Source organism: Moschus berezovskii, chromosome 2 (genome assembly GCF_049115385.1).
Source record: "Moschus berezovskii isolate FMDL1 chromosome 2, NW_MosBer_1.0, whole genome shotgun sequence".
NCBI classification, from domain to species: domain Eukaryota; kingdom Metazoa; phylum Chordata; class Mammalia; order Artiodactyla; family Moschidae; genus Moschus; species Moschus berezovskii.
This window is the reverse complement of record NC_142461.1, coordinates 1323961-1349743: the sequence shown is the minus strand read 5'-3', so window position 1 is coordinate 1349743 and position 25783 is coordinate 1323961. Positions and strand designations below refer to the sequence as shown.

The 25783-nt window shown below is 62.2% G+C and overlaps 1 protein-coding gene across 15 annotated transcripts in view; it reads right to left on the bottom strand.

Annotated features, from left to right (window-relative positions):
- Nucleotides 1–25783, bottom strand: part of ARHGEF10L (Rho guanine nucleotide exchange factor 10 like) — a 166326-nt gene that overhangs the window by 55523 nt on the left and 85020 nt on the right. For 9 of the 15 annotated variants that reach the window (XM_088842970.1, XM_088842978.1, XM_088842972.1 and 6 more), the window contains exons 8-17: nucleotides 19006–19114; nucleotides 16310–16416; nucleotides 14043–14120; nucleotides 12770–12949; nucleotides 11815–11931; nucleotides 10557–10649; nucleotides 9645–9818; nucleotides 4630–4775; nucleotides 2597–2611; nucleotides 2192–2373 (exon numbers count right to left, since the gene is read on the bottom strand). In XM_088842970.1, the coding sequence (XP_088699096.1) occupies nucleotides 2192–2373; nucleotides 2597–2611; nucleotides 4630–4775; nucleotides 9645–9818; nucleotides 10557–10649; nucleotides 11815–11931; nucleotides 12770–12949; nucleotides 14043–14120; nucleotides 16310–16416; nucleotides 19006–19114 (1201 nt within the window). Of the gene's footprint in view, nucleotides 1–2191; nucleotides 2374–2596; nucleotides 2612–4629; nucleotides 4776–9644; nucleotides 9819–10556; nucleotides 10650–11814; nucleotides 11932–12769; nucleotides 12950–14042; nucleotides 14121–16309; nucleotides 16429–17159; nucleotides 18940–19005; nucleotides 19115–21947; nucleotides 22065–25783 lie in introns of those variants that run through there. The other 6 variants (XM_088842996.1, XM_088843002.1, XM_088843017.1 and 3 more) reach the window with 5 other exon arrangements.

The window sequence follows — 25783 nt, the reverse complement described above, 5'->3', positions numbered from 1 at the left end:
TCTCTGAATGTGAGGCTAGGGAAGCCGGGCTGCGCTCTCCACACCATGGTTACTCAAGCTGAGGTCCCATGGAGCCCCAGGGGAGGGTGGCAGCACGTAATCTGGATTTTCATCCAGATGATCAAGTAACAAACAGGCGCACGTCCTGGGTCAGCTGGATACAAGGACTGCAAAGCCACATCCTGGGCTTCCCTGGCGGCCCGGGGGTTAAGAATCTGTGCTCCCACTGAAGGGGGCATGGCTTCTATCCCTGGCCGGGGAACTAAGATCCCACGTACCTTGTGGTGTGTTCAGAAAAGAAGAAAGGAAGAAATCCACGCCCTGCTGCCCAGTGTGAGGGTTTCCTGACTTTGGAGCCACGTGGACTTTGGTACCATGTGCTGGCCACCAGGCAATAAACGTGGAGCCAGGTGGGTGTGGGCGGTAAGAGATAGGCTCCCACCGAATGAAGGGCAGAGAAGGGCTCTGCAGTGACCCCAGCAGGACGAGCTGGAGGGAACGGGGCCCAGCACGAGGCACCTGAGGGCACAGGCGCAGAGAGCTCAAGAGAAGCCGCCCCGAAAGAGAGCCACATGCATACTGGGAGCGACTTCATTCCAGCAAAACAGCCTCATCCATCACGTTCCATTAATGCCGCTAATCTGAATTTTATTGTTTTGTAGCTTCATTTCTATTCCGCTTGTGATTCTGTTTAGATGTTATGGTTGTTCAAGGGATATAAGCTTAGGAAGTTTATTAATATTATACCTAGTCTTAGATCTGTACATATTTGAATAATAATATAATAAAAACTCATCCAAGGCCAACTGGGGCTCAACAAAGATTTCCTCTCTCCTCTTTGAAGGGGATCTGGCACCCTAGCCCTCTACTTTGAGTAACGCGGTCACAGATAAAACAGTGGCTGGAGGAGGGGTCCCAGAGCAGAAGTCCTAGTAGTCCCGGAAAAGTGGAGCAGAACCTGGGCTGGAGGTGCCTCTGACGGGAGCAGGTGGGCTGGGAGCCCCACCCGGGGGGTTTCTGTGAACAGACAGCCAGGAACGCAGAACAGCCCCCACTGCCTGCCTCCCAGGCCTGGGGAGGCAGACCCAGCAGGTGAAGCAGGGACGGCCCCCCGAGGGCAAGAGTGTGTGTGAGCCCCGGCCTCAGAGGCACCCCCAGGGCTAGGCGAGACAGGGCTGGTGGGGAGGGCCAAGGCCAGGGCCCTGCTGCTGCCCCGCATTACCTCCTGTGTTCACTCAGCAAACGTGTGCTAACTCCCACCACACACCGGGTGGAGGGCCACGGTCACACCAGGGGCGCGACGAGACGGCAACCAGAGCAGCCCCGCAAAGGTGAGGACACAACCAGGCCCCGAGAGCACAGGGCCGGCACCGGGCCAGCCCGGAGGAACCGAACGGCTCCTTGTGGAAGTGTTACCTGAGCCAAGGTGAGTTGGGCAGCCAGACAGAAACCAGACAGCAGGAGAACACGCGGGAAAAGGCAGAGGCCAGGAGAAGGCTCTGGGGCAGGAGGGCACTCAGCCCCGCAGGGACAGAAGCAGGGCGGGAGGGGGCAGGTGGGCTGAGGCGGGGTGGGGCAGGCCCCCGGACGGGCGTGCAGGCCTCAGCGAGCGCACCAGCGCACTTCAGGTGCAGGGTGACACACGGCTCTGGCGCGCACTCGGAAGAGGCGGCCCAGGGAGCAAGGCGCGCGGGACAGGGAGGGGCAGCCAGGAGGTCCTGGAGGAAGCGGGCAGATGGGGGAGCCGTCACCCCCAGTTCTCACTGTCCCTGTCATCAGACCGAGTCTGAGGGGACGGTCAGAGAGGGGAAGGAGGATCCAGGAGAGCCAGGCCATGCCGAGCCTGAGCTCTGCAGGTTTCGGGGACAGGCCACCTGGGCCCCTCACAGAACTGACAGGCAAACTGCAGTCCCACAGGGAGGCAGGCAATGGCCAGGCAGGCCCTAGAGGTCATGCTTTCAGAACCAAGGTCATTGCGTGTGCATGCCCGTGTGCACGTGTGTGCATGAGCGTGAGGGTGTACAGGCCTGGGGTGGTGGGCAGTGAGGTGGAGGGGTGACTGCAGGGTTACATTTGCACACTTGGGGAGGAACACGGGTGCGTGTTTGTGCACAGCTACCAACAGCAGGAACAGTCTCTGGGCCAACTGCCCACGGGCTGGGGTCCGGGCGGGAGGGGGTTGGGCACTCACTCTGGGCCTGGCCCGCGGCCGAGGCCTTCTTGGCGCCGGCGTGCTGGATGAGTGCGTTGTCCTTGTCGTAGGAGCTGCCCTCCTGGCCCACCTCCACCACCTGCACCTGCGGCAACGCCGTGTTCCACTTCACCACGTACTTGGGCCCCAGGGGCGCCAGGCTGCTGATCTCCAGCTGGCCCCTGCCAGGGACAGAGGACACGGCCCTGGAGAGCCCGCCACACCCACCCCAGGGTCAGCCCGGAGCCACTCCTCTGCACGTCAGCTCAGCCAGGCACCTCGCAGCCCAGCACAGCCCTCGGGCCAAGTCGAGCAGGTGGAGAGGGCAGCGGGGGAGACGCAAGCAGCGGGGTACCCAGGCCAGCCCCAGAGGCACACGCCCACCCTGAGCTTCAGAGTCCCTACCTGTGGTTGGCAGGCCTGAGGGAAAAGACAAGAAGGGTCGTCATTGTCACTGAACGATTTCTGCAGGCGCTGAGACCCTCTGGGGGGCGGCCACAAAGCTGGGCCACATGAGGCGGACGGGGACCGCGTGGAGGGTTTTCTCCCTCAGCCTTCCATCACCCCATATTCCCACTGCGGCCCTGCCAGGAAGCCTGCCTTATTTCAGAAAAGGATACTGATGCTCAGGCAGGTCACATGACTCACCCCAAGTTACCCGAAATTACCCCCCAGATGTGAGCCACCAACAGCCTCATCGCTTCCCTGGTGGCTCAGATGGTGAAGAATCCACCTGCAATGCAGGAGATCCCGGCTGGATCCCTGGGTCTGGAAGAGCCCGTGGAGGAGGGCATGGCTCCCCACTCCAGCATCCTCGCCTGGAGAATCCCGTGGACAGAGGAGCCTGGCAGGCCACAGTCCACAGAGTCACAAAGAGTCAGACCCGACTGAGCGACCAACACTTTCACTTTTCAACAGCCCCATCACACATTCACACCCTGGAGGCTCCAGGCAACAGGAGGGCAGACAGGGAGTCGGTCAGATCCCTGGCACCTGCATGGAGCCCAGGATGCAAACAGGACTTAATTAAAGAGCTCGGGGACACCCCTGGCAGTCCAGTGGTTAAGACTCCATGCTGAGCCCTCCATGCAAGGGGCTCAGGTTCAATCCCCGGTCAGGGAAGTAAGATTCCTCATGGCAGACGGTGCAGTGAAAAACATAAAACATCTACAGTGCTCGCATGAGAGAGTGACTGGGTGACCGCGAGGAAGAGTCGGTCGTCAGCAGAGCCACACGCATCTGCGCCAGAGGCTTCCTGGCCTGAGGTCCCACCCAGACCTGTGAACTGGCGCCAAGTAAGGGTTCAGTAAACATCTGAAGGACAATCAGACGGATGGACGAGGGGCAGAAGCTGAGCGTGTGGGAGAGTCAGGCAGGGTTAACACCCGACTGTGGGTGACTCTTTCCTCGTGGGTCTGGGGTGTTGTCACCAGCTGTTGCTTCTGGGGTTTTTAAAAGTCCTGCCAAACAGCGAGGAATGAGGTTCTCCTCCACTGGCAGGGCTAAGAGTCTGGCTGGAAAGGTCCCGCTGGCCTTCACGGGGTCAAGGGTCACGATCCCAGACGCCCAAAGGACCGAGCAGCAGACGGGGGTGGCCTGGGTCAGCTGGGAGGCCCAGTGAAGGGCTCACACGGCCCAGACGCAGGCCCATGTGGTCCTGGGCAGTGTGGGCCCAGAACGTGGGGTCTTCCATTTTCAGCAGAAAGTGGATGTCTCAATCTTTCTGTGAATTCCCCAGAGGAGCCAGACGTAAGATTTCCGGAGGGCTACTGCAACCCTCGGGCCACAAGTCTGCAGACTCAGGCCTCAGGCATGGCCCTCGCCCCACTGCAGGGCTCTAACTCCAGTCCCGACTCCAGCCAGGCCCAGTGGCCTGGCCCCAGGCATTTCTGCAACCTCTGACCCAGAACCAGGAAACCAGGCTCTGGCTGGCTGGAGGAAACCCTACTTGACTTAAAGCGGCAGGGACTTGGGGGTCTTCCCTAGCGGTCCAGTAGTTAAGACTCCCGGCTCCCAACGCAGGGGGCACAGGTTCAATCCCTGGTCTGGGAACTAAGACGCCACATGCCACATGACGCGGCCAAAAATAATAATAGTAACAATAATAATGACGCCACTACAGCAGGGATCTAGGGTATGGGCTGGACACAGGTAAGATCTTCTTGGATTTCAAAGTGGTCAAAACTCAGGAGGCTGTTCCATCCTGAGGACAGAATTCCAGAAGAGCCCACCCTGTGCAGTGGCCAGCTGTTGGCCCTCAGTGACCTCTGCAGGTGCCTCCTAGCTCTGGGGACCGGGCATATCGTGGCAAAGAGAGATGAAGAGGAAGTCAGAGAGCCGGAGACCTCAGCCAGGCTCACACGGAATCCCGGCTGGGACGGACTGGGACACGACGGGAGGGGTCCCCGGGGTGGGGGGTGATGGCCAGGCCCGCTTACTTGAAGTTGATGTTGGCACAGACCAGCATGTCGTTGAGCAGGAAGACCCTGCGCTCCTTGGACTTGATCAGCTGCCCGCGGTCACCGTACACGGTCTCCGTCAGCGTCTCACACAGGAGCAGCTGCCGCTGGCCCGAGGTCAGAAGCTAGGGGAGGTGACAGGGCAAAATCAATGCCAGCATCACTCACGGGATGCTCCGCAGACATCACTGCGCCAAATACCCAGGGCGGTCCCTCTACGCCCAAAGGGGACCGCGGCCGGGAGGGGCGGGGGTGAGGCGGGACCAGGTCCTCCACCCCTGGGGACCAGAGGCACTGACCGCCAGCCCCCCTCCGTCCCTGCCAGCTGCGTGGCTCCAGGGCATAGAGCCACGAGCCAATCCTGGCCCTGAGGCACGCCGTGGAGGCCCCTGGCAGGTGCCGGGCCACCTGCCCACACCTCGGCCTCCTCGGCTGTCAAGTGGGTGACGGCACCAAAGCGCACCTCACCAAGGAAACACATGACTCTCGCTACGTGACCTGCAGAGCCCCGGACGGGGCTCACTCAGAATTATTAAGAACTTCAAGACACTGATGGCAGAGCGTTAACCCAAATGTGGGGCCCCTCTAAATGCCTGCCCTGTGTGACGTCCGGGGAGCCGGCCCCGCGGTGGGACACCCCGCAGATGGCCCCTGTCCCCATGGTTCTCGCAGCCTCAAGCAGGCAGACTCCTGGCGCGAAGGCAGGTCCCGCTCCTCATCCTGACCTGTTGACCCATGTTGGCCACAGGCCTCAGGGAAGGCCTCGTGCGGGGCTAGGAGGGCTCTGCTGGCAAGCGAGGCAGCCCTCGGACCACAGTGACCAGGCTGAAGACCTTCACGCCTCTGGGCAGGCGTGTGCCCATCTCGGGCGGGACACCAGCCAGCATGGGACCAGCATCAGAGCCAGGGACCCACAGAAAACATGTCTTTGCTAAGAAGGGGTTTTGCAGGGGAAGAAGAAGAGTATTCAACCAAGTTCATTCTCATAACAGCCACCCTACTCTTCCCCATCCTCACAAGGAAAAGGGCAGGTCACTCCTCTCCCGGAGAGAACACCCTGCCATCCTCTGAAGAACCACTTCTCTCTGGGCAGCATGGAACCCTGAGCTGCTCCATACGCCACTAGAGAGCCCACCTCTCCTTTCACCAGCTCAAGGGCCCCAAGGCACCCCATTCCCAGATGAGGGACAGACATTCCCGCGGTAAAACAGCCTGCCGAGACCCCATGCTGGCAGAGCAGCAGGGCAGGCTGGAGCCGGGCCACACACACTGTCCCCAGCACGAGACAGCTGGCCGCACACCCTCCAGCTCCAGGCTGGGGGTGAGGGGAGTCAGGGAAAGGTCCATGGCTCCCAACACACACACACACACACACACAGATCTCAGGGACCCCAGGGGTCCCCCCATGACTGCAAAGGCTGGGCTCCCCCACCTCACAACTTCCACCACCCAGCTGACCACCGGCTTGTGAAAATACAGCTGGGACCCTGAAGACAGAAGGCCCCAGAAAAGACAGCCATGTGTGCCGTGACCTGGAACACGGGACAGGAAAGTCCCCTGCTTTCTGCTTTCTGGCAGCCACCCTGCTGCCACTTAAGCAGATAAAAAAAAAGACAAAAGAGAGCTCGGACATTGCGCAAGCAACTCCTGCAGCCAGGCCCTGAGCAGGCACATTTTGAAACAGCCGACACGGTTCCGCTCTGGACACACCCAGTTTCGTTCCCACTTCTCTCTGGGAGACAGGTGGTGAGGGGGAAATCTCAGCGCTGGGCTCAGAGCAGCCGAGACCACGCCGGGGGCCAGCTCCCCTGGCCAGGAAGGGCATGCTGTGCAGCCAACACCACCACCCCAAACACATCCAGCACGGCCACGTAACGGGTGGGAAACTCGGGCTCAGGGCTCTCGGTCCCTCTCCCAACACCAGACAGGTCTCCCTGACCTCCAGCCAGAGGCCACTGCTCCTACGGCCTGGGTGTCCCCCAGTGGACAGGGGAGAGGGGAGCACAGCTCGTTCCTGAGCAGGTGTCAGGAGCAGGGGTTTCTTCTCCCACAAGGCCTCACAGGTGTGCGAGCCGAAGATAGAGAAACCCTCACGATACAGAAGAGGAGCGAAAGTGGGAGACAGAAGAAGATGCTTCTCGAGCGTAAAGACCCTCAGACGCCAGTACGGCGGCTGCGACCCGGCCGAGGTTGCTTTCCTGAGAGGCACTGCAATCCTGGACGAGGTAGCCTGGGGAGGGGGCTCCTCTCCTGCCCTGTCTTTCTTCCCAGCTCTGTCCTCCTGGAATGGGTGGAGCAAACCCAACTGCCAGCAGGGAACCTCGGGGGAGAGACCCGGACGGGACTGAGGGGCAGGGGACTCAGGGGACCGGCCCCACGGGGGAAGGTGGGCCAGGATGCCGGCTCTTCCAACCCTTCGAGGAGATGAATGAGTCTAAATTTTGTGGGACGCTTCTCTGTTTCTAAATGCTGGCTACCGATTTCATTTTCTTAAAAGCCCCGTGTGGGCCTGAGCACGTGTGTGCAGCCTGAATTTGGCCTGAGGTGGGACCATCTTAAGATGCAGGACCCCAAAGCTTAGACTACCTTGTTCGGGCCCTGCTCTGCAGGTCTGTGGTACAGATCAAAGATGGCAGTGCAGGTCAGAGAGCATCTCAGGCTGTAAAGAGCGGGCCACGTGGGGAGGGCTGCGGCACTCACGGTGATGCTCGACAAACATCACAAAGTCCTTCCCCTGTGGCTGAAATCCCACTGACCTGTCACTGGCCTCAGTCCTGCTTTGGGGGCACAGAGCCAGGAGGCTACCAGTTTCTCCCCCGGACAACCTGAACACCTTCCTGTGACCCCACACGATGTCCGTTCCCCAGAGAACAACTCTCATTCTTGCCCAGTGTCCTGGGGTGTGGTCGGCCTCCCTGCAAACCATCAGGGCCACATCCCACCCTCTACTGAAAGTGGGCGGGGCCCGGGGTGGGGGACCTCCCAGATGCGGGTACAGCCACAAGCTGTGATGCCACAAGCCACCAAAGAGACACAGGACTGAAGTTCACCAACAGGTGACTCTGGGAGGTGACTGAGTCTCTTGTACCAACTTTGTGTTTTAAAAACAGGGTTCTCTAGGGACCTCCCTAGTGGCACAGTGGATAAGAATCCACCTACCAATGCGGTGGACACGGGTTCGATCCCTGGTCCAGGAAGACTTCACATGCCTCAGAGCACCCAAGTCTACATAGCAGAAATGCCGAGCGCCGCGTTCCAGAGCCGCAAGCCGCAACCACGGAGCCCTGAACCACAGCTGCCGAGGCCTCGTGTCCCAGGGCTCACAGGCCGCAACCACGGAGCCCTGAACCACAGCTGCCGAGGCCTCGTGTCCCAGGGCTCACAGGCCGCAACCACAGAGCCCTGAACCACAGCTGCCGAGGCCTCGTGTCCCAGGGCCCATGAGCCGCAACCACGGAGCCCTGAACCACAGCTACCGAGGCCTCATGTCCCAGGGCCCATGAGCCGCAACCACGGAGCCCTGAACCACAGCTACCGAGGCCTCATGTCCCAGGGCCCATGAGCCGCAACCACGGAGCCCTGAACCACAGCTACCGAGGCCTCGTGTCCCAGGGCCCATGAGCCGTAACCACTGAGCCCTGAACCACAGCTACTGAGGCCTCGTGTCCCAGGGCTCACAGGCCGCAACCACGGAGCCCTGAACCACAGCTACCGAGGCCTCGTGTCCCAGGGCTCACAGGCCGCAACCACGGAGCCCTGGAACCACGGCTACTGAGGCCTCATGTCCCAGGGCCCAGGGGCCACAACCACGGAGCCCTGAACCATGGCTACTGAGGCCTCGTATCCGAGGGCTCACGGGCCGCAACCACGGAGCCCTAAAACATGGCTACTGAGGCCTCATGTCCCAGGGCTCACGGGCCGCAACTACTGAGCCCTGGAACCATGGCTACTGAGGCCTCATGTCCCAGGGCCCACGAGTCAAAACCACGGAGCCTGTGAGTTGCCGCTACTGAAGCCCAAGCACCCAGAGCCTGTGCCCCACAAGAGAAGCCCCCCAGTGAGACCCGTGCCCCACAAGGAAGAGCAGCCCGTGCTTGCTGCAAATTTTAAGAAATCCCACAAAAAAGCAAGTAATACCCATTAAAGCCAAAAATAAAATAAATCAATAATAGTTTAAAAAACAGTGTTCTCTAACAGACTCATCTGAAAGTTAAGATTTTTTTTTGCTAGAATGCAATATCAAAATATGGCATGGATTTTTTTTTTTTGTCTTTCTTCTTAAAAAATAACACTACCAATGACAACGGCCACCTTGCATTAAGGACTCTGGGTCTGCCACTTTGCCAGTGTTCTCCTTGGCCTCACAGAAGCCCTGAGGGTCAGGTGCTGTCAAAGTCATTTCAGAGTGAGCGACTGAGGTTCAGAGAGTCGGGTGATTCCCCACAGTAAACAAAGGCGGCAAAATCCAGATTCAAACCCAGACTCTGACTCCACGGCCCAGTCGTTTAACCATACCACTAGGCCATCGTTTCGGGCACCTTTACCAGCAACTCTACTGCCAAATAAAATCCACTTTTATCCTAAAAACGCAAGAGCGGAAACTAATGTCAGGGTGGGCAGGAGGGGGTCTAGTCAAGACTGCTCCTCAGGACTTCCCTGGAGGTCCAGGGGCTAAGAAGCCTCCTGCCGATGCACGGGACACGTGTTCGACCCCTGGTCTGGGAAGATCCCACAGGCCACAGGGCAACCCAGCCCATGCCCCCAAGAGCCCGTGCTCCAAAACGAGAAGCCTCCACTCTGCAACCAGAGAAAGCCCACACGGCAGCAAAGCCCCAGCACCATCAGAATAAATAAATACTAGGGGGAAAAAAAAGAGAGACGTATGGTCAAGGTAAGGTCTGCAGACTCCAGAGGAGCAAGGAGCCACCCCTCTCAGCCACCTGGAGGCGCTGGGAGGCGGGTCACAGGGGCGGCGGGCGGGGGCCAGCACCCACCTTGTTGAGGCTGCTGCGGTCGCTGACGCTCTTGGTCAGCTGCTGGATCTCCGCCACCTGGTCGGCCAGCCGCTTCTGCTCATTGAGCTTCTCGGCCAGCGTCTCCAGCTCCGTGAGGGCCAGCTGCAGCGACAGCCTGTCCGGGTGGCCCCTGGGCGTGTTCTTCAGCATGTCCTGTGGGGGTCCAGGGGGAGCCAGGACTGAGACCCCCACCCCAGCAGACCCTCCGCTGGCTGGGGCCACAGCCTCAGCCTCCACAGTCCCCGCAGAGACCCGGCCGGACAAGGACCCAGCCGGGAGCCCGGGGAGCTGGGGCCTGACAGGGAGCAAGGCCTCGAGAAACAGCCTCCGCGTGAGAACATGAAGTCACGCGATCGGGTGCACCCAGCCCCGACTCCCTGATGGAGAGTGTGCGGAGACGACAGCCACTCCTGCAGCCGTCTGCTCTGAGGACAGATGAGAGCTGCTGCTGGGGCCCTCGGGGGGCTCACCTCCTGACCGAGGACCCCCGGCAATCAGGGGGCCTGTCCCAAGCTCGAGGCCCAGAGTGGGGTCTGACACTCCCTCGGGAAGCCTGGAGCGGCAAGACCAGAGCCCTCACAGGGCCTCTCCGCCCTGCCAGGGGCCCCGAGGGCACTGGATTCCACGTGACCCCCACTGTCGTGGGCTACTGTTTGCACCCGTCACTGGGTTCCCACCGGGGGAGGGAAAGGACGCGGTCGCACTGAATGGGCCCCACCCTGGGGGCAAGGAAAGCGGGGCTGGGGGCTGAGACCCTGCCCACCCTGCACAGCCTACGCGAGGGCTGTGGGTGACGGGCCAGAGCCAGGCCTCCCACCCCGACCCCACCAGGCGCGCACCAGCCCCAGCTGCACCCTGCGGAGCGGCGGCCATGAGAGTCCGCTGTGGTACCTGCAGCAGGAGGATGAACTGCGGGAACCTCTGGATGGGCTTCACCATCAGCCCGTAGAGCGTGACACGGTCGGGGCTGCACACCTGGCGCCGCTGCAGGGGAGGTGGCGTCACTGAGCATCCGCGTGAGAGCCCGGTACCCGGGGCACAGCTGCGCCGACCCGGGCTCCTCGCCCCAGGACGCTGGTCAGCCCTGGGCCCGAGGGAAGAGCCCAGGGAGGCCCCTGGGTCCGCAGCCAGGGGTCCCTGCCCCCACGGGGTCCCCTGCACAGCCCCACACCCTCGGGGGCCTGGAGCACCACGCTGAGGTCTCTGGGCTAAAAGTGTAATAACTAGGGCCTTCAGCCGTTTGTGCAAGAGGTCAGGCCTCGGGAAGGAGCTGAGACCACCTTTCCCTCCACGTGAAGTAAGGGGAGCAGGCCTGGGCCGGGGTGGGGCGGGCATGGGGCTTCTCACCGCCCTGGGTCTCCTTTCTGTCTCCACCATGCCACCCACACACCTGCCACCTTGACACCTCTGCCCCTGCAACCCGGGGACGTCCCCACCAGCCTCCGCTTCCACCCAAAGCTTCAGCGGCGCCACAGGGCCTGCATTATGACATCCCAGGCCCTGGGCCTGAGGCCTAGACCTACCCAGACTGAACTCGGCTGCTTGGCGCCTCTCTCCCGGGCACCCCGTGCCCAGGATCCACCTGGACTTGCCTCTGGCCTTTGCCCACCGCCCTGGCACCTGGAAGACACTCTCCTGTCTCCATTTCAACCCCACCATGCCCCCAGGACCCGCGTCAGATGGCACCCCGTTGAGAAAGCCCCCTGTCCTTCCACGATCTGGACTGTAGGTTTGTCTTCTGGGGCTGGGGGTCCTGGCCCACCTGTGCCCTCTGCTGGGCAGGGTCTCCATCTGAATTATGACGGTGCACCAAGGAGAAGGCAGTGGGGATGTGGCCCCACGGCTACCCAGGCCTTTCGTCCTTTCAAGTCTGTTCTCCACGTGATCCCCAGCACTGAGTCCCACCTGAAGACCCACCCAAGCCCAGTCCCCATCAGCAAGAGGTCATGGCCCCCCTTCTTCCTGTCAAAGCTCCAGATCCCAAGCGGCTTATGGCCCCTCTAATTCTTGGTCCCCCTCTTCAGGGGCAGGGGGCAGAGGCTCATCTCCGGTGGGACTGGGGATGCCCCAGAGGAAAGCAGAGAGGTGCCTGGACCAGAGAAATGATGGACAGCAACCCCCCCAGCAGCCTCCCTGCCCCCGGGCCCACCTTGAGGAACTCGAGGAAAGCGGGCTTGGTGAGACAGGCCTTCTTGATGATGGACATGGCGGTGGTGAAGTTGTTGACGTAATCACTGTACACGTCCAGCACCATGGACTTGGAGAACTGAAACGGGCGGGGGCACGGCCAGGGAGGGTCACAACCAGGGCGCACCCCACCCTCCGCGCCGGCCACAGCCCTCCGCTCCTGGGGGTCTCAGCTCCCCTGGAGGTCAGGAAACCTGTCACCCAGTGAGGGTAGCAGACAGCGCGCAGAGAGGCACAGGGGGAGGCGGTGGTGCCGGGGGAGCCGGGCTGCGGGCGAAGGGGGCCGGCAGGCCAGTGCTTCCGCACCCCTCAGCCCACGCCCCGCCACCAAGGACGGTGCTCCAGTCTGGCCCATGGACACACTGACCAGCGCGCTGGGCTCTCACAACAATACTTTTGGCGTTTTAACCCAGTTACCAAAAAGACACCAAAGCTCTGCCAACCTGACCCTCTCTCACCCCAGGCATCTCTCTGGGCCCACAGACGTCTGTTTCAGAAACCTACAGCCCCTCCTTCCACAGATAGGGGGCTGAGCCCAGAGGGAGCCCGAGTTTGCAGGGGCGCTGGGAACAGGCAGATCTCCGGGCGCGCAACCCAGAAGGCTGGTCCTGACCCCGCTCCGGTCGGCCAGGGCCGGGCCCTGCTGGTGTGAGCGCTCGTGGGGCGGACTTGAGATGGGCCAGGCGGCTGCCCACAGCGGCCAGCCTCCTGGGGGCGAGCACCACACCGGGAGGCGTCTGCAAGGGCACGCGGCACGGTGTCGCACCCTCCCCGGCTCAGGCCGGGTGACTCGGGCGCTGCTACCCTCCGACCCGCTGGTGTGGACACGGGGAGCATGGGGACGCAGGGGGCCGGCCCTGAGGACTGCCCATCAGGGCCGCAGCGTGCGCCTCGGCGGGCCGGGGAAGGGGGCCTACCGAAGCCACGAAGAGGTCGCCGATCTTCTCGGTGGAGTCCCACTCAGCCACGCGGGAAGACAGGGCGATCTGGAACATGGAGTGGCAGTGCAGGATCTCCTTCACGCGGAAGAACACCGCCCGGCACTTGCGCGCGCTCAGCGCCTTGGGCTCCATCTCCATCAGGGGGTTGCGGTAATCCTGCGGCGGGCGTGGCGGGGTGAGCGCCCCAAGGCCCGCCCCACACTGCCCTCAGGGCCCCCTGGGCGCAGCCAAGCAGAACTCCATGGACCTTCCTGCAGGGAGCTCTCAGCCCGCGCTCGCCACCCGGCCTGGACGGGTCTCCGTGAGAGCAGCACTCCTGAGCCTTTCCACCGTCCACAGTGCACCCCCGAGACTTCAGCGGGAAGCTGGGTTTGGGGGAGACGCCTGCCTGCAGGGGGCACCACGGACTGGCCGGGACAGGCTCTGCCTACAACTGAGCCAGTCTGCCTGACGGAGCAGTGGCAGCGACGTCATGGTGAGACCGACAGCCACGGCCTCCAGCCCGGGGTCTGGGCCCCTCCACTGTGGATCCAAACTCGGCAGCGTAAGTGAGACTGTCCCGAGCATCCCCCTCCCCTCCCAGGGGTCCTGAGACAGCCCACAACACCCCCGAAGAGTCACTGTTCCAGGAACGTAAACTAAATAGGCCAGGCTGGCACACCTTGGCCACGCAAGGATCTACTCAGCACCCGGTGGCAAAGGAGTGGGTGAGCCCGACACCCCACCCCAGGAGCTCCCAGACATGGGGAGTCCAGAGGGATGAGGAGGCAGGATATCTTCCAGGCACCAGAGGGACCACAGTCTCAGGTCCAGGCCGGGGGGCTCAGATGGTAAAGAATCTGCCTGCAGTGCAGGAGACCTGAGTTAGATCTCTGGATCAGGACAATCCCCTGGAGGAGGGCATGGCCACCCACTCCAGTATCCTTGCCTGGAGAATCCCATGGACAGAGGAGCCTGATGGGCTATAGTCCACGGGGTCACAAAGAGTCGGACATGACTGAGCGCCGCTCGGTTTTCACTCTCAGGGCCACGGGACAGACCTCATCTCACTGAACCCCAAAGTCGTTTCAGAAAACCCAGTCATCCCGTGAGCAGCACGGCACCTGGAATTCTCGCTGTCCCCCATTCGGAGGCCCTGCTGTCCCCACAGAAACACTGGCTTTTGGCTCCTTCCCTTGAAACATGCCCACAGCCCCCGAACACTCGTAACACACCCCTCGCGGGGCTCCCGAAGCCCCTGGAGTCGTACCTGGAGGACCCGCTTCAGAGAGTCCACGTAGCTGCCCTCACTCTGCACGATGGAGCCGAGGATGTGCCTCCGGACCACCTGCTCAGGCAGAGAGCACGGCCAGTCAGCACCCATGCCAACGGTGCCAAGGGTGCCCGGGCGAGCTCCGGCTGCAGGCGGGCACCAGGAGACAGAGAGAGGCGTCACGACAGCCAGCGGAGCAGCAGGAAGTCGTCTCTCCCAGAGCCACTCCTGGACCACTGGAGCCTGGCAGGCTGGCATCACCTCCCAGAGCCCCTGCCCACCCACCCCAGACAGATGCCCGTGCTCCCCAGATGGCAGCATGCAGTCCGGGGATGTGGGGACTCCCGGGTCCTGCCTGGCCTCTGCACGCCCATCCAGGGATGGGGAACCACCACGCTCCTCCACAGGATGGGAGAACTCCCCCATCTCTGGACCACCCTCGTACAGAGCTCTTTCTTAGACAGAACTGAAATCTCGGCTCCTGCCACTTACAGATCTGATCCTTAACCGATCCCTCTCCCAGGAGACAGTCCTGAGCGTGTCCCCCCCCCCCGCCCCCACTCAAGTGGGCTCTGCTTCAGGCTAAACAGAAGGGAAGCCCTTCCCTTCCTCCTCTCCCCGTCTCTCAGCCCAAGTCAGTGCCTCCCCCAGGGGCGGCCCAACCAGCACCCACTCAGGAAGCCCTCATGTGGACACAGCAGCACACGGGGGCAGGGGCGGGGGCCTTTGCTGCACACTGGGATCACGTGGCTTCCACCCTGGACACTGAATTGCTCTGGGGTGCCACCTGGCTAGCGGGGCCTTTTAAAGCCTCCCGGGTGACCCCACTGTGCAGCAAAGCTGGGACAGGGCCTATGAAAGGTGTCATAGGTAAGCAATGTCTGAGGGGGGAGCCTGCCCACCTTGGCCCGGGGCCGGGAGGGGACCCCCAGCGTGCCCCCGAGCCGTCCTGAGCGCAGTGGTGCAGGCGCCCCCACCCCCACCCGCCTCCTCCCTCCCCGCGCTGGGGCACCCTATGCCTGTCTTCCCACCGCCCTGCCTGGCCTGGGCCTGACTGTGCCCCTTCACCCCCAGCTGTGTGACGAGCCAGGTCACCGCCCTTCAAGCTGCCCCTCAAACGGACGCTCTGTCCAGGACACCCGGTCCCCAGGGGTGCCGAGAGCAGCCTGCGGCCTCCGCCTGCTGACATGGGGGGCGGTCCTGTGCACCGTGGGCAGCTGGCAGCAACCCTAGGTTCTCTCTAGTAGACTCCAGGGGCCCCCACCCCGAGCTGTGAGCACCACAGCATCATCGGACATGGCCAAACATCCACTGGGGGCAAAATAACCTCCACTGAGCCGCTGGCCTAGAGCAACTAACCATCGTTGCTCCAAGAAATGCAAGAGGCTCTCAACCCAGCCAATGCCAGAAAGGGGAAGCCCGGCTGCTGGGCGGGCAGGCTGGGGTCCCGCCTGGCTCTGAGCTCTGATGGTGACTCACTGCACCGAGGAGGCGGCTGGGGGCCACCGCCCCGCTGCTGCCAGGGCCCCAGCAGGAGAAAGAGGGAAGGAAGGAGGCAGACGGGCTCCCGAGATGAGAGGTGTGGCCGAATATCTCATTTTCAAAAGGGGTGCAACACCAGATGTCCTGCCAATGCCAAACCGGCCAGTCGCTCGATGCGCCTGCTGCCCCGACGCATCATGCTCAGAGGGAGGCAGGGGTCGCCCCCCAGCCTCGTACAGGGGAAAACCAGCCATGGGGAGGGCCCCAGTCGTGGCTCTGCCACACGGGGTCCCAGGGCACGGGTGCCCCCATCTGGATGTGACCCTCCGGGAGAAGGAAGACACCACCCAAGAGCCAGGCTCCTGGGAAACCTGCAGCGACTCTGGGGTCTGAGCTGATGACAGGTGGGCAGACGGGGGGGGCCAGGTGCCCCCAGGGTCCCCTCCGAGCTGGGTGAGCCCAATGCTGCCCAGCCTGCTCTTGACTGTAGGCCTTTTCTTCCGACACCTTTATTCTTTTTGCAGGAGCCGCTCTGGCTGCCTCGGGGCTGGGCTGTGAGGGTGCTGGGGCAGCCCCACCCCACCCGGCTCGGCAGCACCGACCCACAGGGTCCACTGTGGCCAGCCTGTGCGGCAGGTCGACTGGGGTCCCAGGAGGCCCCTTGCCCAGCTGGGCTCTGCCACTGACCGTCACCTCCCCTTCCAGACCCAGAAGGGCGTGGCCCCAGGCAGCAGGCTAGGATCCGCCGTCCCACCCCAGAGTACACCCGCGCCCCTACAGACCTGCTGCGGGGTCAGGCCATCTGGCATGGGGCCCAGCTCCGGGGCTGGGGGTCTGATGTCCGAAACGCTGACCTCCAGGAGCCCCATGTCCTCCTCCTCCGAGTCACCTGCAAAGGGAGCTGGGCTGGCGATGCTTGCCGGGCAAAAGGACGCACCTGCTCAGGCTCCAGGAGCCGGAGCCGCCCCCTCTGCAGGCCAGGGCCCTGGGACGAGCAGCTCCTTGGAGCGGCTCAGAGGGTGCAGCCCTCCTCGCATCCTCTGGGGATCAGCCTGCCTGGACACAGAGGTGAGGGGTGATGGAGCAAGGGGGGAGAAGGCCACAGGAGCTCAGCTGTCAGGACCCACTCTGCCGAGTCCCTGTCCCTGCTCAGACCCGCCTGCTTCTGCCTGCCAAAGGCCAGGCTGCCCATGTCCCCATCACCAGGCACTAAAAATAGTTTTCTTCTGGACGCTGAAAAGAGGGAAGAAAGCAGGCCCTGAGAACAAGCTGTTTGGCTCTGTGTTTTTATCACCCCTCCAAAAAAAGAGAGATCCAAAAGGGAAAAGACTGAGCTGGAGTCCAGCAGGGTACACGGACGCAAGTGGGGGCGGCTCTCAAAGGGCAGAGCCGGGCGGACAGAGTCTCGGGCGGAGAAGCAGAGTCGGGCAGAACGCGGGCCCAGGAGTGGCGGACACGGGTCTGGGGACACAGGGCCCCGAGCGGCGGACACGGGCCCAGAGACACGGAGCCCCGAGGCCTGCGGCCCTGGGAGCCGGGTCAGCAGCTGGGGCGGCAGGAGGCGGCTCCGGCTCCAGGGAAGCGGGAGGAAAGGCGCCCGGGGTGGGGCGGGGATGGGCTGGCGGGCCTTACCTGAGCAGGAGACGGAGGAGGAGGAGGAGGACAGGCCGCGCCCGGCCGCGGGGGGGTGGGCACGGGGGAGGGCCCCCTGCCCGGCCCACATGGCCCCCTGGGCCCGGCCCCGCACCCAGCCCGGCCGCCCAGCCCGCAGCTTCCTCTTCCCCCACGCGCCCCGGGGGAACATTCTTGGCCGGTGATTCGAGCTGGCCACGGCTATTAATAACGCCTCTGGTGGGAGGGTCACTTTAGGAAAGGCTCTGGGCTCGCAGGCGCGGTGGGGAGGGCTGGGGATGGGGAGGGCGACCGAGGACCGTTCCGGACAACCGGCCAGCCGGCCAGTCAGCCTGCCCGCCCTGTCCCGGCTCCAGGCCTCTCTGGGTGTGGAAGGGCTCCCCAGCCCAGCGTTCCCTCCCGGATCGGGGCTGGGGCTCCCACACAGCTCACAGTTCAGCACATGCCGTGGCCCATTTCACTCATGAGGGGAAGGACCGGGCAAGGCCACGCAGCCAGGAGGCCGTGGCGCCAGGGCGGCAGCCAGGTCAGCGAGACGCTGTCCCAGCACCAAACGCCTGCTTTCTGGGGCTCCGCCGGGAAGAAGGCCTGCCGCACGGGGCGAGCAGCTCTGCTGGGTTCTTCCCATGCACAGTTCGGTCATCCCCCCGGCCCCCCGAGACACAGGCCCGATCAGCCCCAACGTACAGACGAGGAAGCCGAGGCACAGGAGGCTCACGTGCACAGATTTCAAGAGGGCGCAGAGCCTCACCGCCCTCCCTGGTCTGGACACCTGTGCTCATGGGGCCCTGAGCCCTCACCCCTGGCCTCACTCCAGCCAGAGGAAGCCTGTTCCATCCCCTCCACGCCTGTGTGTCCCCAGGCAAGACACTCACCCACCCTGCGTCTGTTCCCTCGTGTCCAGGTGGGAACAAGACAGCCCTCTGCACCAGTTCGGTGCTTATAAGGATTGAATGAGAAACTGTAAAGCTCTTAGCAGGGTGCCTGGCACCCCAGCAGACACTCCACAAACGCTGACTTCTTGAACGTCTCGTCTTCCCCACCTTCGGAGCGTCACCCACGCCGGCTCCTCGGCCAGAAGTGCCCATTCCCACCCTGTGCTCCTGCCTGAAGGACCTGGGTCTCCTTCTCCTCTGCTCTCAGCCCCAGTCTTTCATTCCCACGTTCCAGACTCACGTCCCCACTCTCCCGCCATGGTACCCCACCGAGCAGCTGGCCACTTCCTGTTGACATGCCTGCCTCCCGCACTGCACCGGCGCTCCTGAAGGCAATGCTGCCTAACTCATGTAACAGTGTCCCTGCGCTCAGCACGGAGCACAGCATTCAGCAGGGCTTCCATAAACGCTGGCTGGTGGAGAGATGGGTGAATGCACAAAGGCACATTCAAAGATGAGGTTGGGAGCGATTTCCCTGGTGGCTCAGCAGTCAAGACACTGTGCTCCCCAGGCCGGGGCCAGAGTTTGATCCCTGGGAAGGGAACTGGATCCTGCAAGCCCCAACTGAAGCTCCCACGAGCTGCAACTAAAAAATGATCCGGCTCGCCGCAAGGAGTACCTCACAGAAGTCAATGAAGATCCCTCGTGCTGCATCTAAGACCCAGCTGAGCCAAATAATAAATATTGAAAAAAAACCAATGATGAGGCCAGGTGAGTGTGAGACGCAGGAGGCTCCAGGCAGGGACGCTGAAGAGAGAGGCCCACAGTCCCCAGGAGAGACGGGGCCCACCTGCCGCAGCCTGGGAAACAAGCTGGCACGGATAAGGCCCTGGCCCCACCATCTGAGGAGCCCAGACACCCGGCGACCTCGCCCCGCACGCCTGCCAGCCCAGCCTGCCCCGGCGCCTCACCCAGGACGTCCTTCCTGTGCAGAAAAGACACTTTGCGCATGACGGCAATCCGCGTCTTCTCCAGCCCGTCCTTGGTCCCACTCTTGGCCGCCTTCATGAGCTGGGTCATCTGGGCAGAGGCAGAGGGGCTCGTCAGGGACGCGGGGAGAGGCCTGGGGACACCCGCCACCACCCAGGGCCACCAGCCCAGGCTACACACATGGGGAGCCCGGAGCCCACCCCCTCCCAGAGCAGGCAGCTAAGGCCAAGGGTCTGGCCACCCAGGCCTCCTGGGAAGGGGCTCACACCGTGGGGGGCCTCCATGGGGTCACCCTCTTAGGGCAAGAGGACTTCCTCACCAGCTTTTTCCCTTGGGGGTTAAGGACAGGGTATCACACTGGGGAAAAGCCTCATGGCCTGGAGTCCCAGGCCTGGTGCAAGTTCCAGCCCTGCCGCCCCCCAGCTGCCCGAGGCACTCAACCTCCCTGAGCCTCAGCTTCCCCCAAGACCCGCCAGGGCCTGAGGGCTGAACACACAGGCTGCGGGCAAGCACACCAACAGTAAATGGGCGGCACAAGTGCCCGGGCTCCCTTCAGGGCTAACGACGACCGCAGGGGCTCCCTCCATCCCACTGGGGGCACCCCTCCTGCCCAGACAGCCACGCCCCCGCTGAGCCTCCGCCTGGGAACCGGGGAGGCTGGGCGCCACGGAGCCGGGCACAGCTTCCCCGGGCGGGCACACGCCCAGGACGGGGGTGGCAGCCTCACCAGCACACACAGCTGCGGTCCCCAAACCCACTGCCGTGTCCCCTCAGCCCGGCCACCTCACCCCTCAGCGAGGTCACTTCCCCAACGCACAGCCAGTCCTGGAAGTTTCTGCAAGGCAACCCCGCTGCCCAACAAGGCAGCTGCCAGCCACATGTCACCACTGGGCACTTGAGAGCTGAATGGTGCAATGGAGGACCTCAAGTCCTGGTGATATTTAATTTTAATTAACTTAAACGTGAAGAGCCATGTGGCCATCACAATGGACAGTGTAGCTCTAGGAAACCGCCTCCTCCCTGAGGCGCTCTGCTGAAAGTGGGGAGCACTCATCTGGGGGTCCCTGTTCTCTGCCCCACTACCACCATCCTCCAAACCACCTCCCGGTCCCTACTCTAGGGGTCCTGGCACTTCTCGAGGGTCTGGGCCAGGAAGGTTTGCGGAACACCCAGTGGGCGCTGAGGCTGCAGGCTTTCAGAACAAGTTGACTCTCTGGAAATAAGCAACAGCCAGCTATGGGGTCACACAGAGTCGGACACGACTGAAGTGACTTAGTAGTAGTAGTAGCAGGGGCAGAGTGCAGCCGGGGAGGGAAAGGAAGTTCCCGGGCCCCTCCCTGCACCTAAATGGTTCGACTCTAGAGCAGCGGTTCCCAGCCTTTTGGAGAGATGGGTGGGGGCACCACATGTGCCTATGAGAATCTAATGAGGGAGACAGACGCTGACCCCAGAAACCACACAGAGATGCCCATCCTCCCCTGGGAGGTCACGACTCCCAGACGGAGGCCTTGGTCCTGGAGCCCAGTTCCTGTCTCAGCAGAGTTATCAGGGGGCTGCCCTAGGAACCCCCTAAGGGGTCTTTGGGGGAACCATCAGAAGCTCCTCCTGGGCAAAAAAAGAGCAACAGGCAAACACGCAAGAGGCATCAACCTAACGGGTCGACCTGCAACCTCCACCATTGCACGGTGCTGAGGACGGGCCGGCCCGGGCCGACTCGGGGGACAGGCCGGGAGAGCACCCTGGCCCGCACACCGCCCACCACCATCGCACGGTGCTGAGGACGGGCCGGCCCGGGCCGACTCGGGGGACAGGCTGGGAGAGCACCCTGGCCCGCACACCGCCCACCACGCACTGTCTGCTCCCTGAGAAGTCACACCTGCCCCCCGCACGGGCTCTCAGAGGGGCTCCGAACAAGGGACCTGCAAACCTTAAAGCGCCTCTCCCCCTTCTCCGGAGATGCCTCCGTTTCTGAGGAATGGGCTAGGCTGCAGGACAGAGGGTGTGCAGGCTCTGACTCCTACAAACCCAGCTCGAGTCCCAGCTCAGCTGCTGACCGCTGCTGCGACCACCAGCCACTCACTGGCCTCACAAACACTAGATGACAGCAGTAGGATGGCGGCCTCCTGGGCACCCGGGGAGAAAATGGTCAGACACACACGTAACATCAGTCAACACGCTCTGAGCTCTGGGGCGGTGCCCAGCACGGCACTGCGTACCGGACAGATCTGAGCTCACACCCCCCGGGGCCTGGCACTCTTACTGCCACCATCTCACGGCAAGGAAACCGAAGCTCAAAGAAGTCAAGAGGCCTGCCTGGGACCACATAGTGAGCAAGGGGTGGAACTGCGACTCAAATCCAGGCCTGCAGAGCCCACGGTGCTCAGTAGGTGGTCAGTGAACAGAATCCACTGCTGTCAGCAGCATCACCCTTACACTAAAGCGGGAGTCCCAGCTAAGAAGCGGCACTGAGGCTTCTCGCTCTGGCCTCCTAACCCCGGAGCTCTCTGAACGACTCAGAGGGGGAGGAATGCTAGACGTCACCAAGAGTCACACTTTTCAAGGGGTAACCCAGACCCACCGAGCCAGAGTCATCCCATTTGCAGATTCTGGCCTCAGCCCAGAGTGGCAGAATCAGGCTCTTTGTGGGTGGAGCTCAGGAATGTGCGTTTTTAAAGCACTCAGGGGATTCTGAGGCCCTGAAGTTTGAGAGCCCACCCAGGAATTCGCATAGACGGATAAGGGGCCACTGAAGGGTGGGGAGAAAGAAAGCCAGGACGTGGAGAGGAGCAAGCCGGCGGCGGCGTCAGCCAAGGCAACGGGTGTGAGCAGGGCCCGGGGCTCGAGGCGTCCCACCCCTGCAGCCCCCGACGCAGCAGGAAAGGTCCCGGGCGGCCCCGGACTAGGCGGGACGGGCAGACAGTACCTTCCAATCGCACTTGTGCTTCCGCTCCTGCACGTCTCTCCCCCCAACTCTGAGAGCCAGGATGTCTCTCTTAGTCCTGACGCATCTCTCCTTTAGCCTAGTCAGGTCTGGAGAAAGCTGGAGCCCCGGGCGGCCAAGCGGGAGGAGCAGGTGAGGGGCAGGGCAGGCAGCAGACCAGACACGGCGACAGAGGAGAAAGGAGACTCGGGTGAGGCGGAGGAGGGACAGCTCGGGGCACCGGGATGGGGGCCTGGGGACCTGCTGCCTGGGGTCAGCTCCAGCAGCATCCAGCCCGACACGCCAGCCAGCCGGGGGCCGGGGCTCGGGAGCTGGGGTGGGTGGGAGGGGAGCAGCCCAGGCTCCTTCCCAGTGCTCAGAGGACAATGGCTGTGTCTCTGTTATCTCCCCATCCAGGGAGCCCAGCATGGGGCTCCTGACATAGGAAGCTCTTGGTGAGTTTCTGAGATGGAAGGGTGGTAGGTGGCTGGCTGGTGGGCAGAGAGGGGTGGCTGGCTGGGTGGGCGACAGACAGATGGTAGATGGACAGGCCCACGGATGAATGGATGGACAGATGAAGGGATGATTCTACAGCTGGGCAAATGGGTGGAGGGACGAACAGACGGTCCTAAATGAATGAAAACGTGGATGGATTGGGGAGTGGACGGAAGCAGTGCTATGCTGGTAAACAGTCAGCCAGTGGTTCTGGCTACCGACATGACATCACTGAGCATGAGGTTGGGAAGGGATGCGCACATTTGGTTCTCGGGTTCTGAGCTGCTAGGACGAACTGGCTGGAGCCTGTCACTTGGAGGAAGGGTGGGCGGACAGAGGGAGGAGCAGCTCGGGGAGGGAGGGGCGGGGGACTGGATGGAAGGACAGGGGGCTGACTGGCTTTGTACTACCTGGGGAGATGGACAGAGAGATGCACGAACAGACAGCCACTCAGATGCATGAACTACAGGAGCGAGGGCGGCACTTGGCAAAGTACGGACAAGGCTGAGGCTGGGACTTACGGGAAAGCAGACAAGCAGAGGGGCCGAGAGCCTGAGCTAGAGGCAGCGAGGCTGCTTTCAAATCCCTGTCCCTGCTCACCAGCTGCAAAGTCTCTTTACCTCTGAGTCACAGCTTCCTCACGGGTAAAGTGGCCACACCAACCACCTCATAGGATCATTAAGAAGGTTAAACCTAGAGCTTAGTGAGTGCTCAAAATAATGGAAGCTAGTATTATTGGACTGTCTTTCAAATACTAAGTGCCCAATATTTGTTGAATAGATGGACAGTTGGTTGGATGGACGGATGGATGGATGGATGGATGGATGAATGGACACAGTATTTTCTTTCCAACCCGATGTGATGTTGAGTTGGGGTCCTACCACTTACAGGCTGTGTGGCCTTCACCACACCATTTAACCTCTCTGAGTTTCTGTCACTTAAGTTCTCTGATCCTAACAAAATGAGACTCCTTTTTTTAAATGAGACTCTTAAGCAAATGATACCAACCACTCTGAGGTCTCAGGAACAATAAATGAAACTGCTCGTAAGCAGTACCACACTGGGCAAAGCTTCATGATTGAAATGCAAAGAAGTAGCAAGACAGGGAAAATCCTGAGAGTTACTCAGCCTCCCAAAAAACTGCAGTCCTGTTTCATCTGTAAAAAAGATTGATGTGACACAATCATAAAGGCCCTGGGCCTCCGCCTCTCTGACCCCGAGGGTCAGGACTAGGTCAACTGCAGCAGCCAGACTGGAGTCAACCAGCCGAGCTCCCAGCTGGCTCCGCTGCCCGGACCTCTGCCAGCCAGACCACAGTCTCCTTAATTAAGAAGAAGTCACAGTCAGAAAAACGTTCAGTGCAGCTCATTTCACAGCTGGAAAAGGCACCTCCCACTGACCGTGGCCCTCGCGAATCCGGACCAGGCTTCCACTTAGGTCTGGTCAGGGGCTTCTGAGGGGGTCCCTCTGCAGACCCCGTCATTCTCTTTGGCAAAAGTCCGCCTGCCGAGGGTTGGCCTGGCCAGACCCCTGCAGGAGGGGCTCCCCTGGTTCTTTCACAGCTGCACAGGGTGCCAGGCCCGTCAGTCTCCGAGGACAGGACCCGACACAGCCCATCTCTGCTGTCCAAGGCCCTGGAGCGCACAGCTTGCAGGCAAGCGGGGGACCCCGGAGACGTGCAGCGGCTGCCATGCAAGGCGTGGGGGCAGACGCGCCCCCGCAGATCAGGAGGGGCTCGGGGCGGCTCCTGGGCAGAGGTGGGTGTCAGAGGAAAAGCCCTCCACCACCCGCAGGGACCTGCTCTTCAGGGAGCAGGTGGGCCAGGCCCGAGGCCAGGGAAGGAGTCCTTGCGGTGAGACACTCCAAGGACGCTGCCAGGCCTGTGTGCTGAGGAGGAGCGTGAGGGTGTGCGGGACTCAGGCCCACAGGCGGCCCCCGGGGCGGCTGGGCCAGGCCAAGCCGAGGGCTCTCCCAGCATTCCTCAGAGCGCTCTTTGGGCCCCGGCCGCCCCTGGGGCCCAGGGTGGTTAAAAAGCAGGTGCCCAGGCCCCATCCAGCCCTGGAGCAGGGAGTGAGGCCCCAGCGTCTGAAAGTTCAATCACCTGCCCCCGTGACCCCGATGCCCACGGGAGAGGCCAAACTCCACATCTCCCGCCTCCTGCCCAGAGAGGGCCCGACACTTCCCTCTCGGTCCCCAGCAAGAAGGCCGGGGGCCAGGAACGCAGCCACAGGGGACTCGGAGGGACAGCCAGAGGCTGAGGACCAGGGCTGGCCCAGGCCTGGAGTCCCACCTGCCCGCACTCTCCAGAGCCGCCCTGGGCACACAGGGCCCACCCTCCTCTCAAGAGGCTCCCCTGGGAGTGTGGTGGCTTCACACCTTGCAAGGGCAAAAGCAGGAAGGGGCCTGTTCCCTGGCTCTCATCTGGGCCGTTCCTCCCACCAAGGACCCCCTTCTCCTCCGGCTCCTGCCCCCCAGCTCCCAGTTGCCTCCCTTGGAAGCCTCCTGTGATCAGGCCCATCAAATCCCGCCTGCGTCAGGCAGGTGTTCATGTGCAGGTGTTCACAGGCTCATGTTCACAGAAAGTCCTGTTTTTCTTCATTTTTGACAAACCGTTTCGTACCTGGTATCTCCTCCTAGACCACGAGGTTTCCCCTTGCCTGGGTTGGGTCTTCCTGCCCCCCGGGACCCCCACCCACACCCTAAGAGGTGTCAGAGATGCTTAACTGCTTTGTTAGCAAGAGGTCAAGGCCGCTTTCTGTGGCCCTGCCATGGGGGCCGGCCAAGAGGAGACCGGGGCCCAGGGGACCCCTGCTCAGGCCCCGGCTTCCCGAGGACTGGGCTCCCTCTTCATCTCAGTAAAGTCTGTCGGAAGACTCCGAGGCGGGGGTGCTGCTCTGGCCTGCACCCCTCTCCCCCAGGGGATCCCCAAACTGGGAAAAGGGCAGGAGGCGCTCTGAAAGCGTGGAGTTGGACGCCCCCCATAATCCAGACCAGGCCTGAGGCCCCTGCCCTCCCTGTAGCCAGGACTCACTAACGCCTCAGCCCACTTGCCTGCCTCAGTCTTTTCCGAAAAGGAACCTGAGAGGGACCCAGTCACCTCCGGTCAGGCAGGCCTGTCTCAAAGAAGCGGCTCCCATTAAATCCCAAATCTCAGCATGGATACAGTCTGCCTTTCAGTGGTTTCTATAGAACAGAGGGGCCTGGCAGGCTACAGCCAGTCTATGGGGTCACACAGAGTCAGACATGACCTAGGGACCGAACAACAACAGCACAGAACAAATTGGATGGACAAGGCTGTCACAGGAGAGGAGGGACCAGACAGTCCATGAAGTCAGCAAAGCGAG